At 35.6% G+C, this 22,290-nt stretch overlaps 3 protein-coding genes and 1 pseudogene across 3 annotated transcripts; all 4 read left to right on the top strand.

Annotated features, from left to right (window-relative positions):
- The first annotated feature begins 668 nt into the window (after positions 1–668).
- LOC125205219 (WD repeat-containing protein RUP1-like) lies at positions 669–2,022 on the top strand. The gene has a single exon (XM_048104048.2). The coding sequence runs from the start codon at positions 851–853 to the stop codon at positions 1,859–1,861; it is 1,011 nt and encodes a 336-aa protein (XP_047960005.1). The 5' UTR covers positions 669–850; the 3' UTR covers positions 1,862–2,022.
- A 10,582-nt stretch (positions 2,023–12,604) lies between these two features.
- Positions 12,605–13,394, top strand: LOC148923373 (protein FAR1-RELATED SEQUENCE 5-like; annotated as a pseudogene).
- On the top strand, positions 12,605–15,086 carry LOC125198909 (uncharacterized). The gene is made up of 3 exons (XM_048097147.2): positions 12,605–14,735; positions 14,837–14,847; positions 14,926–15,086. Exons 1-3 carry the CDS (start codon positions 14,254–14,256, stop codon positions 15,084–15,086), a joined length of 654 nt encoding a protein of 217 aa, XP_047953104.2. The 5' UTR covers positions 12,605–14,253.
- Positions 15,087–18,524: 3,438 nt separating this feature from the next.
- On the top strand, positions 18,525–21,911 carry LOC125208005 (pre-mRNA cleavage factor Im 25 kDa subunit 2). Its single transcript, XM_048107544.2, has 7 exons — positions 18,525–18,836; positions 19,002–19,047; positions 19,876–19,969; positions 20,160–20,233; positions 20,677–20,763; positions 20,846–20,956; positions 21,403–21,911. Exons 1-7 carry the CDS (start codon positions 18,718–18,720, stop codon positions 21,472–21,474), a joined length of 603 nt encoding a protein of 200 aa, XP_047963501.1. The 5' UTR covers positions 18,525–18,717; the 3' UTR covers positions 21,475–21,911.
- The last annotated feature ends 379 nt before the right edge of the window (positions 21,912–22,290 follow it).

Genomic DNA, 22,290 nt, shown 5'->3' with positions numbered 1-22,290 from the left:
ATTTATCGTGATTTATTCTTCGGCTATACCAGGCCGGGGATGATGAATTCGCCTCAACTCTTATTAATTAAATGTAAGAGATTTTGTGTACCAACAAATGAAATCATAATACAAAAAGATATTGATTGGTTGCAAAATCAAATAATTTGATTGCAAAACTAGAACAATTAATAGTTTGGTGATTATAAATGGATTTTAAAGTTAATATGCAAAACTAAAACTTGGTGAAAATCAAGGAATTTACAAGCAAATTAGAAGTAACTACACTTGTATTAGAAAAATAAGCCGGATAAATAACCTTTTAGGGAATATTATCCTCCATTTTTATTTCTAAAAAAAGAAATTGAAGCAAAATAGCTATTCAACAATGACTTTAGAGACGTTGGCAAGTTGTTATATATGTAAAAAAATCCAAATGCTCGAAATGGAATAAAGTGGCTCTCGCTATGTGTCTGTATGTGTTTCGTCGTGGCCATTTAATCGTCACTTTCTCTAATTTTCATTGTATTCCTGGGACCAGACGACTATATATAGTAGTACATATGATGATAAGCTGTATTTATGTTCAATTATTTTATATACAAATACACATACGTAGAGTTCATTTTAGATAAATTATTTCAACATTCAAGTCGAATGTCAATGTACTACTATTACTGAAAAAACTGTTGATATAAATGATGCCACATACAGACGACCTCATCAACCCATTTTTAAAAAGCATATAAATAGGTGAAGTAATCTAAGTACGATAAGCGTAGTTATAATTTTCAAAGCATGGATAACGCTTCTGATTGGCTGAAAACCCTCCACCTCCACCTCCACCGCCGCATAAAAATATGAATGGGAAATGAAAAACTCCTCCGCTGATACACCCCGCTGCGACTGGGATTTCAAACTCTCCGCCGTCATCTCCTCCTCCTCCCCCTCCTCCGACGCCATCGGCGTCCTCGAGTTCGACCCCACCAACTCCCTCCTCGCCACCGGCGGAATCGCCCGCAAAATCAGAATCTACACCGCCGCAAACCTAAAAGAGGGATGCGACTACTGCATTTACACACCGGCCAAACTCAGCAGCCTCAAGTGGAAGCCGGGCTCCGGATCCCGCCTCCTCGGATCCGGAGACTACGACGGCGTCGTCATGGAGTACGACCTCGAGAGGCGCCTCCCCGTCTTCGAGCGCGACGAGCACGGCGGGAGGCGCGTCTGGAGCATCGACTACTCCGCCGCGGACCCCGCCCTCGGCGCGTCCGCCTCAGACGACGGGACCATGCAAATGTGGGACACGCGCTGCGATGCGGGGACATCCGTGGCCACGGTCCGGCCCGACCGGGCGGGTTTCAGCCCGGTCTGCTGCGTGGAGTTCGACCCGCTCGGCGGTCCGACCGTGGCCCTGGGATGCGCGGACAGGAGAATATACGGGTACGATGCGCGGAGGGCGGCCGAGCCGGTTTTCGTATTGGAGGGGCACGAGAAGGCCGTGAGCTACGCGAGGTTTATGGATTCGGAGACGATAGTTTCTTCTTCCATCGACGGGAGCTTGATGACGTGGCATGTGGAGGATCGTCGGCTTATTCGGAGGTATAGAGGACACGTCAACAGCCGGAGGTTTGTGGGATTATCGGTGTGGAGAGGAGGCGGTGGGTTGCTGAGCTGTGGCTCGGAGAATAACCGTGTTTTTGTCTACGATAGCAGGTGGGGAGACCCGATCTGGGCATGCGGGTTTGACACGGCGCCGCAGCAGAATGAGGGTTTCGTCAGCAGCGTGTGCTGGCGGCAGACGGCTGGGGACTGCTGCACGCTGGTGGCGGGTGGATCCGATGGGGTGTTGAAGGTGTTTGAAGGTCGACCAAGGGATTGATTGATTGATTAACTGCAACTTTTATTTTTTGAGGGGATTGAGTTATGGCTTAATCTTGCCTTTTCTTAGCAAATTAAAGCGTATATTCAAATAGAGTTGATTTCAATCCATATGATATGAGTGACAATATATCAATGCAACCTTGCTCTGTTCATTCTTAATTGTTGATTTTGTTTTCCGATCATTCACAAATAAAAGTGTATTAACAAGCAATATAGATTACTAGTAGTGTCATTTTATGATTAAAATGACATATACCAAATTATAGTTAGTTATGTTCGCTGGCTGGAGCAGCTAACCACATGAACTTTCACATCCCCTCATAAGACCAAAAAACATGTGTATGTATAATAAATTCGTTTCATATGTTTTGAACCATCACATGTCTTCTTCCACATTTCATTCAGACATAAATAGTCGATTTGCTGAATCTATCCTACATGCAGTTTCTTTTCTTAACCATGTAAAGTAGCAGTATGGAATTAAAAATGTAAAGGCTTCATATTCCAAATTCAAAGATAAAGGGGTCAAGGGTCATATACATGCATATATAATTATCTAGTCAATAGTTGAATGTGTTTTGCGATCCGAAGAACTTAATAGTAAATCATTCGGTCGACTATATATGTAGTAAGAAGTTTTCAGGAGTATATATATCCATTGTAACGTAATTCCTTTAGGTGAAGAAAAGATTAATTGATGATGAGATCCAGGTCCTGCAGCAGCAGTTAAGACATGCAGAGGTGAAGCTTTCTGTGTCTCATACACTATGTATTGGACATGAATGCGTACAACGATCTTATTAATTATATTACCTTATCCTACTGCTCTCACTATCTTATCCATATACTATTATCTCCTTCTCTCACTCTCTCTAGATTCCAATTCTTTCTCAGAAAAAGTATCTTGGGTCAGTCATTTGGATAAGGTACAGACACTAAATCTTCACCAAAAACGAATATTACTCCTACTACATAGTAGTACTATTATTTTACAATTATAGACTACCTATTAAAACATTGATTATGGTTAGAGTAAATATGTGTGGAAAATGAGAGAGAAAGTGATGAGGTGCCTAGCTAAAGTCGAAGTGATGGCGGTACGGCACATAATACCCACCAATGGGTGGTGAAATGTCTACCTCTGTATATAGTAGTAGTACACTTTTTAAAACATACTGTATTCATTGATATAGATTCATAGAGATCCCACTTTATCATGTGGAGTATATATGTGGTGTATCGATTCTACGTGTATTGATTCAAGGCCTCACACACTCTAAGGTTGTTATTGCTTAAAATATATACTCCCTCCGTCCCACAAAGATTGTCCCAATTTGACCGAACACGGGTTTTAAGAAATGTAATGGAAAGTGAGGTGAAAAAGTTAATAAAATGTGGGTCCTATTTTTATATATTAGTTTTATAATAAAATGTGAGTAGGAATGAGTTAGTGGAATATGAGGTCAACTATAAAAAATGGTAAAAAGTGAAATGGGACAAACTTTGTAGGACAGATCGAAATGGAAAAATAGGACAATCTTTGTGGGATGGAGGGAGTAACTGACGATGAAGATCTTTACTCTTTACACACAACTGTCGTCTAATTTATAGCAAGCCCCACTTCTTCATCAACTTCTAAAAACAAATTAATACTCCTCCAAATAATAAAAATTCAACTCAATTGAAATTCATCATGAAACACGCGAGGGCTTCATTTCGGTCCTCCATTTTATACCCCAACTATACGTCAACTTCTCTCAATTTTTGCCTCAAACCCACCACTCCTACAACCTCATATTTTTCCTCATCATATCTCCATAAAAATTATACTCCGTATTAATGAAAATTCTTAAAAATTAAATTAGAATCGAACTATGATATTGTAAGTTGTTTGAATCGGGATGGTAATATGTAACGACCCGCCCTCCTAGGGTACAATAAATTCGGCGGTCGCTATCTAGACCACATAAATGCAACAAGAACAAGGTTAGAGTTTCATTTAAAGATATTTGACCTAGGCATTTAACGAGCTATTGAAGCAATAAGACATCAGTTTAATCAAGAAAATCACTGAAGAGTGGATAACATAAATGACGATCAAAGTCAAGGGTTCAACAAGAAAGTCAAAGGAGAAAAGATATCATAAACTACGATCCAAAAACAAGGGTTTGACATAAGCTCAACAAAATCCACGACATGTCTCAATCGTCTAAGCCAAAGGAGAAAATTAGTTCAAAATGACTAAGTGATAATAATGAGTTTCGAAATTTAGCGGAAGCATCCAAGAGAAAGTGAAGCCATGTATGAAGACACGACTACACTCGAGATTCAAAATATCCATCATATTAATTAAGTTTGCTCAACACCCGCCAACGCTCGTCGCCATTCAACCTGCACATAAGGAAAACACATGCAGGGCTGAGTATTTTGAAATACCCAGTGAACTCGTTGCCAAAACATTTTATTTAATAAGTTATGCCACCCTTACCATAGTGAACTCGAGTTTTAAGCAGTTATAAAAGAATATCACGAGTATCACAAAAATAATTTCTTAGACTGGCCAGTCAAACAACTCCCCCACTTTTCTCATCAATTATCACAATCACAATCACAATCTTTCCATGGTGCGATGAAAGTGTGGCCACACTTTTCGCCCACGAGACCGACCGACTAGCAAGGACGACTCCCGATCCCACCGTGTACACAGCCTGGTAGGGTTTGCGGCCCGTACTCAGACCCGAATTCGTTTATACATATCCATAGCCACTGTAGCCTAATGGAGCATACTCACAAACTAGGCATCAGACACACAATATCATCAAAAACAATCACATGCATGGCATAACGTTTCAAACCACCCTTATAACACCAATCAATATTTTTGCAAGAAATAAGAGAGTTTAAGAGTAAAGCCCACCTCGACTGCTTAGATTTCAAGTATGTTCTTTCCCTTTGTTATCCTACTTTGCAACCGAGGTTTCACCTTTTTACCACACATGTACATACCATGTATTAGTCCTAACATAAATTCCTAAATCATGCATGCCTCACGTTTTCCCTTTTCCCATCGGTTTATCTTAATATCACCAATCAAGATCAAGTCATGTTCATCATATAAATTTCATTCGCATCTTAATTCTAGATCTATCATCAACATATGTCACACAAGAGTATTTTGCCAACATACACACAACACACACACACGAAACACGCACACACACACGCAACGCACACACACACGCAACGCACACACACATGCACACATATGTTCCATATCCCTTTTATCCCACTTTCACTCGATCAAGAAGAAATTAACAAAAATAAGCTCTAGGGCTCAAGCATAAAATTTTTGAAAATGGTGGCTTTTAATTAGCCAAGATTTTGTTTTGAATATTTTACGGAGTAGAATAGAATATCACGGAGAAAAATAAAATAAAAATCCTCCCATTGTGAAAGGAAAATAGGCGTGTACTATAGGTATTAAATAAGTGACAGATTTTTAATATTAACTAAAATAAGATATGGCAAGATCTTCTTGAGGCATGGTAAGATTTAATAGAATATTTGATTTGAGGTATGGAAGGAAATCAATAAGGGATCAATTAAAAATAAAATAAATTCTTTCCTTCCCAAATATAGGTGATTTTCGAAAATCACCTAGAACAAGCGGGGGCCGATTTTTTTCTCATTAAAATAGGGAATAGTTGGGTTTTGGATTTAATTTGGATAAATATCCCAAGAATTAAATTAAATTCGGAAAAATAGGATTTTCTCCAATAAAATGAGGGGTTTTCGAAAATTCAAGTAAATAAGGTTATGAAAAAATATCCTAATAATCTCACTCACCCACAAACACATAATTCATCACATAATTCCTTAAATTCAAATATTCGCATGCCACGTCATATAATCAACAAGTTTGACTTTTCAAACTTCCAACGCAACCCTAAACTTGACTCGGTCATAATTTCGTTCCTCAATTAATTCACGTCTCCTAAGTCATAAATTAGGGAATTAAATTTTTTGCTATAAAATTAGGGTTCGAAAAAATGGGGTGTTACATAATATGTCGAATTTATAGACCATAAATTAGCTACCAAATAATAAAAAATTAAATTTTCGAATTTAAAATATCAAATTCGACTTCAGCTTCGGCCAAAGCTCCGCAATGCAGATCGCTCTCGGAGCCGGACCGACCGACAATCACGACTTCCCACCCTTTTAGTGGCCCAAACCCCGTCCAGTGCCAGACCACTACCCGCAACGCAATGGGCCGCACAAGCAGCCCAATTTGCGGCCAGACACTTTTCTAGCGTTGCATATGAAAGTGTCGTTTTCTTGATTTTTTAGATAGACTTTTCCAATACTTTGCTGTTTGGTTTAATTTGAAATTCATAGCAACAAAATATATCGTGTTAAGTCTTGTTTCTTTTGAAAGACATTGCTTGACATTTTTGTCCCTCATGTAACAAATATCTTCCAAATATGTTACTCCATATTTTGGGTCTTTTTCATTATTACTTTTATGCTTTTATTAATCTTATACTAACACAAAAAATAAAAAAAATCTTTGCTCTAAGTGTTAGAATTTTTGGGCTTCCACATGACTACTTTAATGTGTATGGCTATCTTTCAGTTGCCCAATTAAAGTGATCTAATAAAGATTAAAGTTTGGGCTAAAGTGTATTTATTTTATTATAGAAATAAGTGTAGATACCATATGAGATTTTCTATTTGATGAGGGACCGAATAGAAAATAAAGGGGCTTATATTTAATATAAATATAAGCTAGGGTTATGGTCCCCTGACGTCAGAAGAACATTCGATATCTCTGTATTCTCTCGGCAGACTATTGCGAAGAATGTCTCTGATCGTTTGGAAGATCCATAGCCACTGCAAAACAATTCCACCATTCAATTCGTTATGGATCAAGGTACGCTTCCGCTCTACAGTTTATGCTCCTTGTCCGTCGTTCTCAGTTAATCATCGTAGAGAGCTTTATGTAATTGTTCATTCAATTATTACAACAAGTGGCATCAGAGCCACTCTATTAATGATTCTCTGAGAATTGGAAAATGAGAATTAGGATTTCTAATTCTTAATTGGTTTTACGAATCTAGAAAAATTATGGTTTATGTGTTATGGATTTGTATAACTTGTTTGGATTTCAATTTCAAGTTTATAATAATTATAGCATGTTGAGGAATTGTTCAGTCTTTGTGAATTGATGGGATTTGTGTATAATTTTAATTTGGTTGTATTATGAAAATCAATTCATCGCCGCTGCGCCGCTTTGTGATATGTTTTAATTGCAAGATTCTTTTTTGATGATTTGAGATATGGTTTCCTATTTGTATTCATGTCATATATCTTAATCTTAATATATATACACGGCAGTTTTGGGAAAATTGATTTCGGTGAATTTATAATTATGCACACTTATTGGATGATTGTCATTGTTGTATAATGTATAATCTTGCTTGCATAATTCACGTTTTCTGTTTAGAAATTGATATTTCAATTCATATCCACGCATATACTCGTTTTGTGGAAAATAATATATGTACATATGTCGTGACTTTGTGCTCGCGAATTCAGAATTCGTGGGAATTCCATTCATGTTATATGTTTGGTCAGTCCTGTTCAAGTAAAGTACTTCGCTAATTCTATATTCTTGATTGGAGTATTAGGATTTTTTGCTTCTTCTTGTTTTGGTAAATCCATAAAATCTAGAGACTGTATTTTATGGATTTATTTGGTTGTTTTGATGTTGTTTTTGGATGTGTTTATGTTCGTTGGTTATAATCTTGGGAACATCAAAATTTAGATTTTGTCGATTTTAATGAAAATCGAATTTGGAAAAATTATATGGAATCCCATTAGGAATCAGCAATTTGCGATTTGCTGGGGAGTTATTGGACTGGCCGTCAGGATTTAACGACTTGATGGGTTTGCAAGGTGTGCGAACCCAGTGGCTCGTTGGCTAGCCACTATATTCTGGAAAGTTATTAACGACTCGCTTGCGAGCGTTTATATTCGGTTTTAAGTTTTTTAAAATTTTAAATTCAAATTTTTTGGTGCATCTCATGTTCCTTTATTGATGTGTGTATTTTAATGCGGATATTAGTCGGCCCACAGGAAGATTAATATTTGGCACGAGATACACATATATCTTTAATGATAAATATGTGACAATTATTCAGTTTTTGTGTAAGTAATGTGAGATGCCCACATGTGGACACTGCTTAACATGATCTTATTGTCAGTGTTTGATCACACTGTAAAGAGGCTACCACTTACAAATTCACATTACTGTCAAAGGACTTATTGTGAATGTTGTGCTCGGTACCTCGATATGGTTTACTAATGTTCAAAATTGATTAGTCGAAATAAGACGTTGCAACAGTAACCTCTCTCATCTAGACTTCTTTTCTGCGAATGTTAGGACGGTAAGTGTGTGCGTATTTTTAATGCGGATATTAGTCGGCCCACAGGAAGATTAATATTTGGCACGAGATACACACATACCTGTGGTGAATACGTGATGATTATCCAGTTTTCGTGTGAGTAAATGTGATGCTCACAAGTGGACATTGCTTGACATGATCTTATTGTCAGTGTTTGATTACTGCAAAATGTTACCACTTGCAAGTTCATATTACTGTCCACAGACTTGATTTGAATGTTGTGCCGGTACCTCGAGATGCTACCATTTTATTTGAATTTTATGATGTGAGCATGGCAATTAATTTGGTTTTGTACTCTGTTCAATTATGATGTTTGCTTATGCAGTTTCTTCCAACATGAACAATATGTCAGTGTTGAATGGGTCAAATTTTAAGGAATGCGAAGATTATATTTTGATTACTCTGGGTTGCATGGATCTGGATTACGTGCTAAGGATTGAGCAACATACTTCTCCTACAGACGGTAGTACTTCTTATCAAAGGAGAAACTACGAGAAGTAGGAATACTCGAATCGTGTAAGTCTACTGATCATTGGATTTAGCATCCTAGAAGCCTTTTGAGGCACTGCATCTGACAGGCCAGTGAATACCTTGCCAAAATTAAGGAACGTTTTGTGAAAAATGATAAGGTTGAGACAAGCGTGCTTGATCTCAATAAAGTATATAAGGGCAAGGGCAACATAAGGGAGCACATTATGAAAATGTTTCACGTTGCTTCACTCAAGCTTGAATTCTAAAGACTTGTTTGTGCATTTGGTGTTGCACATCTGGTCAGTATCTCAAGAAATAAAGTAAAGGGCATTAAAGAAAAAGTGTATTGAGAATGTTGTTATGGATAAAGGTTCGTCACAAAGGTAACAACATAAGGACAATGATAGTTGTTTCTTTTGTGGTATACATGGGTATAAAAAGGAGAATTGTGACAAATATCACGCATGGCGTACAAAGGAAGTTACAATTCTTGTTTTGGTCTATTCTGAAGTTAATTTGGCTTTAGTCCATAATGATATTTAGTGGGTAGATTCTGGTGCTACTACTCACATAAGGTTATCAACGCAAGGCTGTCTGAACTGCCGAAAGTCAATTAATGGTGAAAGACACATCTCACTGTGATATGACAAATCAGTATAAGTATACACTATTGGGCATTTTAGATTGTTAATAAAGACTGGAATTTTTCTAGTTTTGAATGACACTTTATTGTACTGTCTTTAAGACAGAATTTGGTTTCTATTTCTGCTTTGGACACATTTGGTTTCTCTTGCTCATTCAGAAATAGTAAAGTTCATCCTTCCAATAATTCTAGTATTTGGGCCACTAAGTGTGTATATCAATCTTTGTATGCTCAATTATGTTACTTCATATTCAGAAGCTTTACATGTTGAATCAAAAAGGGACTAAGCAAACACATATGCAAACATAATTAACAACCGATCAATTATGGAGTGTAGCATGGAAATTTCATGCAAGGTGATCATACATGCCTATTTCCAACTGGTCCTCCCAAAGTGAGATCAAACCAAAAATAATGGACAAAACATAATGCTTTATTTCTGCAGAGAATAACATGAGTTTATAACTTCATAACACTCATTTAGGCTACATGCCCATGAAAAAAACTTGGGTGATAGTCCCTTAATGAGCGGATTTATAATCATCAAATCCATTCCATTATGCTCTATATGTATTTGTCCATTCCGAACCCTTTATTTAACAACCAGGAAGCTCCTGTTATTTTAGAATATAATACTGAAGAGTTATTGTCACAACATAACTTAAGTGGTCTTTCAATACCTTACAATATGCAGCCTAGTGACAAAATTTCACAGTCATATTCATTAACTAGATGCCCCAAAACAAGTTACGAATTCTATTATCATGGCAAAAGTAGCTATAATTGTTTGCTGAGCACTTCTCCACGAAATGGCTTCACAGCCAACAGACACACGTAATCTAAAATGGATCCTTTACTGTGATGACATCTAACAAAATCAGAATAAAAATGCCTAAAGATCTCTCCAAATGATCTGATTTTATGTATGTGAGGATGTAATGCTTAGTTCTCTATAAATATCTTATTACCCATTTTGCTGCTTCCTAATGATCCATGTCAGGTTATCAAGATATCTATCCAACATATACACAATTAAAACCAAATTGGATCTAATACACACTTGAGCGCACATTAGGCTCCCAATCGCCGAAGTGTATGGAACCTTCTGCATTTTCTAAATCTCAAGATTTATCTTAGGGCAGTGAAAATTATTTCTTTCGATTCCAAAACAAAAGAAGATGCATTTGCTCCCACTGAACTTGTGACATACACAACCATCAATAGCATTCTTTCTGAATCCAAATGAAAGAACTACTTCATAAAATTTGTGGTGCCATTGACGAGAGTCTTAATTGAGGTTGTTGAGATTGACTTTAAATGATATCATCCGCATGAGATTGAATGTTTACAACAATATCATCTTGATGTTCTTAATATGCTTCTTCTTCAATGATAGTAATTGATACCTGATCATTGTCAGAAGCAGTAGTAGGTCTATACATACTCCTCCTTAAAAGTAATGTTCATTAACACTAAGTATATAAATCTGAAGTGAGGACTGAGGAATAATAAACAGACGAAGATTATTTCATTCTAATAATCAAGAACCATGGATTATAGAGTAATATAATAAATTTATAATTATTATTTAAATTAAAGAAAATAAAATGAGAGCTATGGAATAAAAATTATTCAACACATTAATTATTCCCTGCTAGGAGGCCTGTCAAATCGGATATCCGCGAATACCCGATCCAAAAATTTCGGATACCCGATCCCGAATTTCCCAAAATCTAATACCCGATACTCGATCTGAAAATAATTTCGGGTGTCCAGTCCCAATTTTGGTTTTTTATTTTAATTTTGATTTTATTTTTTTAACAAAATTAATAACAAACTTTTAAAAATACAAACTTGTAATAGTTCAAATTTGATACAAACTTGAATTAGTTCGATTAAGAGAAAAAAAAAACTACTACAAATTAATAGAAATAAAAGATTCATAAGTTATAGCATCCATCATTCATCAATAATAAACATCATAATTCATATATTAATCCTAAATGTGACTTAAGAGTGAAAGATTTTGGGACTAGATTTAATTATTTAATTTGTTAAATAATCTAATAAATACATAATTTATTAAATTTAAATTTTTTTAAAAAATATCGGGTAATTTGGGTATACCCGATCGGGTTACCCGAGAATCGATAATTAAAAAATTCTATACCCGAACCCGATCCCGAAACCCAAAAAATCGGATATCCAAATACCCGATATTTTGGATTCGGATATCGGATATCCAATAACCAATATCCATTTTGACACCCATACCTATTAGTAATTTGGTGTATTTAAAGAGAAACCAGGTTACAAAAATGCTACGTTGGCCCGTTTAGGATGTGGGTTAAGTCATATAGCCCATGGGCTTTATAGAAGTGTGGCCAGCCCATCAAGTTTTCGCTTTCATTTTACTACTAGTATCTAAATATTCGAATATATAAGAGCAATACAATATGATCGCCAAGCATATTTTTTCTATTTGATGGAGACAATGTTTAGTAAATTATGTTTTCTAACTTGATATCTCTGAAAAGAGAATTGATATGCTGATGGATAATTTGTGAGGGACTATGAGCGCCTCTTCCTGCCACGTCAGCAATCTTTATTTTATTTATTTTCATAGAATTCTCTCGCCTCTAATTTAACGCAATATTAACCTATTCAATGAGAATTCTGCTGAATACGCCGTTTTCATAAAAAATTGAGTTTACATTGCTGATCGCTTTTCTCAAATTTTCCACGCCCACGTCCTCCTCAAGAATTCGCTAGTCAAGTTTGCACCAGTTGTTGTTTTAATTTTCACATAGATGAGTACAGGTTTGAATTTTTACTACACCTTTTGTTGTTCTTTTTCTCAAACGTAATGTCAATTGATTACACATGATTTGTTTTTCTTTATTGGATCAAGAAATAGCAGGCATTAGTTTCATTTATTTAAGTTACTAATGCTCTTTCTTGTTTTGATATCGTGCAGTTATGGAAGAAGATGCTCATGTAAGTAGTTTTAACCTTTTCTTCTTTATTAATTGTATTAATTTTTATTTTTTTATGTAGATTATATTTTATAGAATTTATTACCTCACTGCATTTTGAGAAACTAAGTTGCACGATTTATTTACCTGCAAAGAATGATGAAGAGGATATCAACTCTTTGAGTGAAAATATGAACGAGAATCTATATATCCCTCAAGTTGGAAATGATCGAAAGCCGGAAATTGGAATGAGATTTGCAACGGTTGATGATGCGTTTGCATACTACAATCAGTATGCACGGGAAGCTGGTTTTAGCGCAAGATCAAGTAGTAGCAAAAAGAACAAGAAAAACAATGAGCTTGTTTGGAAACAATTTGTGTGCTTCAAAGCTGGTCAAACTGATGAGAATCGTTCAAAAAAAAGAGCAGTGAATGGTGCCACGATCAATTCAAGAGCTCGTGGTGAAGTTAGAACTGATTGTAAGGCAAAAATTTCGATTGTCAAGCAACAAACTGGACCGGATTGGAGTGTCAGCGTCTTTGTGGAAGGTCATAATCATGGACTTTCGACTCCTTCAAAAGTTCACTTGCTTCGATTACACCGTAATGTTTCTACTGTGAAGAAAGTATTAACTCAAAAATTTTCAGAAGCTAACATTCTGACATGTCAGCAAATGCAACTATTAGAGATTGAGTATGGTGGACCTGAAAGTATAGGTTGCACAGAAAGAGATATTAGGAATTTTGAGAAAGAATTAAGGGATGAACAAAAGGGAATCGATGCTGAAACTCTGATAGAATTCTTTACATCTGAGAAAGAGAAGAACAAATCATTTTTCTTTGACTTTGAGACAGATTCGAATAATAGGTTCAGCCGATGTTTTTGGGCAGATCCTAAGTCAAGAGCAGCCTATAGTGTATTTGGTGATGTCGTTGTGTTGGATTCAACTTATAACACCAATAAGTATGCAATGATTTTTACACCTTTCGTAGGGGTTAATCATCATCATCAAACTATAGTTTTTGGATGTGGATTTCTAAGCGATGAGAAAACTGAATCATATATTTGGTTGCTTGAGAAGTTTATTGAAGCTATGCCAACAAGTGCTCCAAAAGCAATCATCACCGATCAAGATCCGGCATTGACAAAAGCACTTGCAAGAGTTTTGCCGGAAACTGTGCATCGCTATTGTTTGTGGCATATATTGAACAAGTTTCCAGAAAAGATTTCTCCAGTAACTTTTCGGGACCACTATCAGAGTATTAAAAATGTTATAAAAAATTCTTCATCTTCAGAGGAATTTGAGCATGGTTGGAAGGAGGTAATTAGAAGTGCTAACTTTGAGCAAAATAGTTGGATATTGTTGATGTATGGACTGCGACATAAGTGGGTTCCAACATACTTTAGCCACATATTTTTTGCTGGGATGTCAAGTAGTCAGAGATCTGAGAGTTCACATTCGTTTTTCAAAAAATATGTCTCCAATAAGAACTCATTGATGGATTTTATCACACGTTTCAATAGAGCATTGAGACACCAGAGACATAATGAGTTAGTTGCTGACCATATTGACATGAATGAGCATCCCAAAATCAAAACATGTTGGCCAATAGAGACTCAAATGGTTAAAGTGTATACAAGAAAAAAATGGACGGAATTTCAAGATGAAATAAGCAATATGCCTCTACACAAGATGATATTACGATTTACAATGTGATGAATTTCCAAAATTCTTCATCCTCGAAACCAAGGCTGCTCACACATGATAGATAAAGAGATCATATATCTTGTACTTGTGGAAAATTTGAGTTTGATGGTATTCCGTGCAGACACATGCTAGCTTTCTTCCGAATTAGCCAAATATCTGAACTGCCTGACAAGTATATACTCAAGCGATGGACACGAGAAGCAAAGATTGATGTTATATATACAATAGATGATGAAAATGCTAATGATGATCCAACAAAACTTCTGATGTCGCGACACTCCAAGTTATCTTATAAAGCTGCAATATTGATTGATGATGCATCTTTGACGGATGAGAGGACAAAGTTTTTGGATGAACAACTTGACTATATACATGGTAAAATCAAAGAGATGGGTATTAGTCCAACAATTAAGTTCAGTACTCAGAGAAGGAAAAACTTAGATAAATCAATTAGTATAGGCGATCCTTCTCAAATTAGAACAAAAGGGTGTGGTAAGAGAATGTTATCTTCAAAGGAGAAGTCAACTGTAAAGCCTAGGGCCTGCCATGGATGTGGGATTCGTGGAGTATCACATGACAAACGTAATTGTCCAGATTTGCATGACGGGTATGTGTATGATTGTGAAATTTTATCATTTATATTGTATAGTTATTTAAGTAATCAACAAATTTCACTTCATCATTTTTACTGTTATATTTGAATTGCAGATCAGCTGCAGGTGATTGCCACGACAGTTATTAATTTGCAATTGAAAAGGATTGATGTTCATACAGTAAAATGTGGCTTTTATGAACAGTGCAGATATTGGAACTTAGCAATAAGAAGGAGAAAACTGGATCTGTTATGCAAGTTGAAGGAGAATACTTGGCTTTAAGGCAGAATGATCTCACTTTATTTTCAAAAGGAGTTGTAATTGCTACCTTGGAGTTAATTGTGTTTTTGATGATGTTAGACTGATTACTAGAGTTAGGACTCAATATAATATTTGGTGTTTTAAATTTCATGTTGATTCATTTGAACTTTTTTTGTTTCTACGGTTTCAAACATAATTTGTTTGGCAATTCTTCAATAGTAATTTTTTTGAGGTATTTTAATCAACCTTCGACATCTTCTATTGTTGCTATGTTATTTGCTTGCATTTCTTTGGATAAACTGAAGAATGTCTTCATTAGTGTGATTGATAAAAAATTTTGATTAGTTACTTTTACTTCGTATTAATATTTGAAAAACATTCATCACAAAAAATTGTCTTCTTCACTCTTTCAATACCATAATATCTCCTTAGTAACTCTTCCTCATTGCTTGAGAAATTAAAGAGAAACTCTCCAGAAAATGGCACTCTAGACAAAGTGCTGCTAAATTTTAATATGTATCAGTTTGCTGATAACTTTTCAAATCTGTATAATCCTTGAATCCTAATGTAATGTTTGGGCATCCTTATTTTAAGTTTTTGCATTCTCTTTATCCATTATGAATTGAGTTTAATTCTTAACCAAGTAAACATAGTACAATTATACATCACAAAGAAAAAATATGCTTCTTTGCAAGACTAAGTATGTTAAATGAACAAGTGCAAGTTTTACTGAAGCATTTTCTCGAACAGTTAAGTTGCAAGAACTTTCAATGTAATTCCTCACAATCTCAAATCACACCATTCTGAAATATGAAATGATTAATAAATATACAACCAATTCAATTGTTTAACAATGAAAAAACAACAAAAAATATCCAAAAATCATTATCAATATTCAACACTGTTTCTTACGAAAGTGCCTAACTTCTAATCAACTATAGGCTATTCAATTCATCACCCTCCATTGCATCTCCATTCCAACCCAATTGCATAACAACACATTTCATTCAACAAATTCCCAAAGCTACGCATGAATTTTGTAAGAGAACAATTGTAGTATCATATTGATTGTGAAAAAAAAGAGAATATTTATGGAGAATTTGTGCAGTACCAAAATCGAATTAACCTATTTTTCTTCTTCTTGTTTGCATTCATTCTCTTCATCTTGATAAAAAAAAAAAAGTTGAGAATTGGCAGGAGAAGGAACGCTGAGAGCAGGGTGAATTTTTTGTAAATCTCGGCAGTTGCGTTAAATTAGAGGCAAGAGAATTCTATGAAAATAAAATAAAATAAAGATTGCTGACGTGGCAGGAAGAGGCGCTCATAGTCCCTCACAAATTGTCCCTCAGCATATCAATTCTCGAAAAGAAAATATAGTTACTAAACAATATATTAAATAGTAAATACAATATGAATTTCTTAGTCTTTAACTACTTGTATTTGTATTATCTTATGATTTGCGTATATTATGTGATTATTATTTGCATATTACTAATTTATCTCATTTAAAATGTCTACATTTTTTTTTAGTTTGTCACACTCAATTAGGGATGTCAATCAGGCTAATCCGTTCAGGTTTCAGGCCAGCCCACTCGAATCGTCGGGCTATTTGGGTGCGGGTCATTCGGGTTATGGATTTTTCGGGTCATAAATTTTCAACCCTAACCCGTCGGGTTTTGGGCTAACTCATCGGGCTATTCGGGCCTAAAAGCTTTAAAAAATAATCTCTTGTATCAAAATTTTCTTTTATAAATGATTTTAAATTTTAGATACTTTTTTCTTTTTAGTTTAGAATCATTTAAAATCTTCAAATTTTCATAGTTTTCTTCAATAATACTTGAAAAGAAGCCTTTCATCTCGATCAACTACAATATAAATTAAAGCTTGTGTGCGTGTCATTATTATGGCCTTGTTCGTAACTAATTCTTTATGAAAATTAAAAATCATATCTTACATGAATCATTATTAAAATGATAAATATATTAAGATTTTGATGGGTTAGTTCTCAATTTTGTCTTGATTGGCTTTGGTGGTGGTAAGACACTAGTGGCAGATGATGGGACAGTGCAATAATGAGTTGAGATGGAACTTGAAAGCTGATATTGTGGGATTGAGTGGAAGAGTGTATAATGAAGATTGAGGATTAAAAAATATAAAAAACCCCTAAAACTTAATATTTTATAATTAAAACTCACAACCCATCAGGCCGACCCGCAATCCGTTCGGACCAACCCGTTCAACCCGTTTAGCCAGTTTTGTATTCGGATAATAAAATTACAGCCCTAACCCGCTCATATTACTGAGTTGTTCGGGCCGGTCCATGGGTTTCGGATTGAATTGACATCCCTACACTCAACATATCCACTTTTTATATTTGGAAATAAATTTCTCTCTCATCTTCTCATTAAAAATATTCAATTACTCCCTCCATCCCACAAAGATTATCTCGTATTCCCATTTTCTTCAGTCCCACAAAATTTGTCCCATTTCACTTTTTACCATTTTTTTTTATAGTGGACCTCATATTTTACTAAATCATTTCTACTCACATTTTATTATAAACCTAACATATAAAAGTAAGATTTACATTCCACTAACTTTTTCAACTCACTTTTTATGACATTTCTTAAAACCCGTGCTCGATCAAAGTGAGACGATCTTTGTGGATGGAGGGAGTACATTTTTTTCTGTACTTATATCACCTAACAATTCTTCATACCAAAATTTAGTGTCATTTAAGAATGCAGACATCTTGATTCTTGAGTAGGACAAGGGAGTAGTTATTGGATAATTATAGGGGTGACGAAACGGGTACCCGCGGGTACCCGCACCCGATTTCGGCTGAAATTGTTGTCCCGATACTCGTCCCGCACTATGTCGGGTATTACCCGATACCCAAGTCGGGTATCCCGCACCCGACACGGCGGGTACCCGACCCGATATTTTTTAAAAAAAAATCTTTTTTGTTTATTATTTGCATTATTCTCAACTTGTTGATCGTTATCCGTAGTAATGTTAGTATTTTTTATGCATCCTAAAAGCACATAAAAAATCCACAAATTATTAGTGATTAGACATTGAACATCTACAATTTAATAAGTAGTATATGTATACGCTACTGTATATATAACGAGTGTGTGTAGCATACGCTAATACTGTACATGTGCTACTATATACATATGCTATTGTATACTATATAACATTGGTATTTGTATGCTCTTTGATAGAGAAAAAAAGATAAAAATTATATTTTGAAATCTAAGTGTGACCGGGATAATTTAAAAATTATATTAATATTAATAATTACAAAATACTTTACTATAATCGGATAATTTTTGGGATTACCGCAAAACCAAAAATATGATTACCGATCCCGATCCGTTACCCGTTTCAATCGCAGGTACCCGATGGGTATCGGGTCGGGTGTGCGGGTACGCAATACCCGCTACCCGTTTTGACACCCCAGAATAATTATGAGTATGACTTATTGCTCATAAAATAAAAAGTATTGGGTAGGAGAAAATCAGAAAATAGCGTTTTGTTGCAGTTTGACGAATTTCTCGCTTGTGTAATAGAAAAGGAAGAGTAGCGACATTATTTGGAGTATTTGCAGAGCGGGGAGCCCTCTAAGTTTTCCACATTCCCGCTGCAAATTCTTGACAAAGTAGAAGAAATCCGTTACCGCAAATCTGACAAGAAGCAATTTAAACAAGTAGTCGGAGAAACAGGGGCGAAATGGTTACTTCGCAGGTCGTAAATACGTATCCTCTTTCGAGCTACACTTTCGGCACCAAAGAGCCCAAGATGGAGAAAGACACCTCCGTCGCCGATCGCCTTGCTCGTATGAAAGTCAAGTTCGTCCTTTTCTCTCCCTTTTTCTTTCTCTTTTAATATCATCATTACAGTTTTCTGGCAGGTGTGGGTAAAACCCTAGATCAAATTCGATTTAGGGTTTTAGTGCGGTACCAAGAAATGCCCCAATAATCTAATTGATATTTAATTTGATTGTTCTTGTGCAGCTACATGAAGGAGGGTATGAGGACTAGCGTCGAGGGCATTTTGCTGGTATGCATTTTCTTTTACATTTTACTAATTTTCGTGTCTTCTTACCGTGGTTTGTATTTTCGGCTCACAAACTTCTGGTAGATCTCTGGAAATAATGTGTTCAATAGCGCAAGATTTCATGGCTCCATAATTGTTCCTTCTAATTGTTGTCATTATGCAAACATGTTTGTTCTACTCAAATGGCACTAGAATCTTTGTCACTCTTCTACAATTGCTTTGATTGGACATGATATTCACATTGATCCAAGCTATCTTGAAACAATGGTTTTTGATGGTGTGATGTCTCAAGTCTCAACAAATATTCAGATGGAGCCAAATATACAAACTCCCATCGATTGACCGTTATTGTTATTGTCTCTGAGTCCCTCTTGAGGAATGTTATCATTGCTTAGTGAATTTGCTTAAATAGATATCAAAAGTGAGCCCAAGGTGGTCTGCCATTTTTTATTTTCTTTCCACAGTTTTGTTGCTGCCCGTATCCATGAAGTTGCTTGGGTGTAGATGCCTATAGAAAATTGAATATGCTTGATTTCAGCTTAGGGTACAATAAGGTTGTCAAATGTTGTATATGTAAGAAGTTATGATGAAAAGTTGATCTACAAATTAAATGAGTTTCCAATTGCACTGCACTATTGCAGGATTCTAGTGGTAGAATTAGAGTTCATTCATCTTGATCTGTTATTTCTATCTGCTTTAAGGATTTAATAACCGTCACAAAATCAACCTCATTGACCGCCGTCACGCCATTCTATATACTTTTAAGCTTAATTTCAAGATGTTGACAATCCCTTAACTTTTCTGATGGTGAAAAAATGTCTAAACCTCCAGGTCCAAGAACATAATCATCCCCATATTCTCCTTTTGCAAATCGGAAATACATTTTGTAAACTTCCAGGTGGTAGATTGAAGCCAGGAGAGAATGGTATGATATTTACTTGGGTACTCTTTTTTCATTTGTTATATGCTATAAGCTTTTTGGCTGTCAATCTCAGTAACAAGTAACCACAGAAAGATAATGTGGTATAGCATACTTTTGATTGGCAAGTATTAGTATGAATTAATGTGGTCTTACTTTTTTTCCTTTTAAGTTTTACCCTTGATTCAATTTACAGAAATTGACGGTCTGAAGCGGAAGCTCTCTAGCAAACTTGCAGCTAATTCACCTTCTCTACAGCCAGATTGGCAGGTAAAAAGTGAAGAATACCTCTCAATTTTGTAAGGTAGAAAAATCCTAAGGAGCACCTCTCAAAAGTGTCATGGGTAAAAGTGTTTTTTATGTATAGGCACCTAAGGTTTGAGATTCATGCAACATTGTGATAACAGATTGATGCCATTTTTATTAGTAATTTTGGTCTAACTGTCGTGAGAAAAGCTAGGATTTGTCTTGAGTAACCTGATTCCGTATGCTATATTTAAAGAAAATCCACAACTACTTGCGTAACCTGTCTAGGAGAAAAGCTAGGATTTGTCTAGGATTTTGGTCTAACTGTCTTGAGTAACTTGATTCTGATTTGGTCTATACTTAAAGAAAATCCACAACTACTTGCTTCATTGCCATTATTCGCATATCAATCTCTTTCCAGTTGAATTTTGCTTTGGAGTTGAGAGAAATTTCAAATTTTCATGTAGGTTGGAGAGTGTGTGGCAATTTGGTGGAGACCAAACTTTGAAACTATCATGTATCCTTACTGCCCCCCACATATAACAAAGCCTAAGGTAAAATAACATGAGACTCAGTAGAACACCTGTCATTCATTTTCAATGGAATTGTACTGATTGCTGATATTTGCTGCTGCAGGAATGCAAAAAGCTCTTCGTTGTTCACTTGTCTGAACGAGAGTATTTTGCTGTGCCGAAGAACTTGAAACTTCTGGCTGTTCCATTGTTTGAACTATACGACAATGTTCAGGTGTGAAAATTTTAGTAATTTCATTTTGTGCATGTGCGTATACAACTGTGTACTCGCACATGTGTGTGTGTATACACATTTTATATATGTGTTTGTGTAGCAAGTGAAGTGGTTCCATTAACTACACTGTTCTTGTTTCCTTTATTTTAGTCAGTGAAAAGAATTATTGCTTCCAACTCTGTGATATTATGTCTTGATTTGTATTCCTCATATTGACAGAGCATGATTTGTATTCCTCATATTGACAGAGCATGTTGAATACTTGGAATACATTTGCACCGGCATGTTAACATCTAAGCTAGCTCTGTTTTCAGAGTGAAACATTCCTTTGAGTTCGCAAACGTTTTAATTTATTTTCACTCCGACTCTTCCTGAGCATTTATAGTCATTCATCTTTATGCAATAGTCATATGTTCCCTATAGAGCTCATTGTTGATCATACACAGAGATATGGACCTGTTATATCTACCATCCCGCAGCAGCTATCCAGGTTTCAGTTCAACATGATTCATCCATAGAGTACCAGGCCTTCTAAAGCTCTCACAACTAAAGACAGAAAGTGATTGATGATCATGGTTAAGTGTAGCCAGTCCCAGATTTGGAGGAGGAGAATTCAGGACCTAGTTCATATCTAGATTACATTCCAAGAAAATTCAGAACATTCAACTTGTTTTCCATGTTGACCCTATTAGACTCATGATCCTTCTCTGAATTGGGCACACCTGACTGAGCCTTACTTCTACTGAGAAATTATCTTATTGTTTATCTATGAATTCAGTTTCCTATTTTTTCGATTTCCATGTATTACTTATTTCTTATGTTGTCCTGTGTAACTTGTATGGCTTATGGCATGAAGCCATCAGATTTGTAACCTAACCTACCTCAAACATGTATAGAATGATATTAGCTGAAGAATTTGATGATGATGGAATCATCATATCATTTTTTGGCTGAATTCAAAGTGCATCAAGTTTCAACGTTTGAATTATGTATTGAAATTGAACTAAAACATCATTTTTTAGGAATTTTTATGTGCGCTATATTGCCCTTCGTTAGTGTCATTTTGTTATAAAAAATAATTTACATCTCTTGATAGCTTTGCAGTTCATAGAGAATGGATATAGTTGACGAGGACTGTTCATCTTGACTGGTAGGATTTTCTTGCAAGTCGATTTCCAGTTGTGTAGATTTTGAAAAAAATAATTTATTTGATGTCTGTGGTGTACTAATAAATTTGTTCTCAATCTAAGCTTTAACCTGAAAAGGCATACTCTGAAATATTTTAAGAGGCAAGTGTATGGTCCACTTGTTATCAGAAAAACGCACGCTTTGTT

This window comes from Salvia hispanica, chromosome 6 (assembly GCF_029641045.1).
Source record: "Salvia hispanica isolate PSC_SH4W2 chromosome 6, Shi_PSC_v1, whole genome shotgun sequence".
Classification (NCBI taxonomy): Eukaryota; Viridiplantae; Streptophyta; class Magnoliopsida; order Lamiales; family Lamiaceae; genus Salvia; species Salvia hispanica.
The sequence above is the reverse complement of the archived record's forward strand: the minus strand, read 5'-3'. Positions and strand labels throughout refer to the sequence as shown.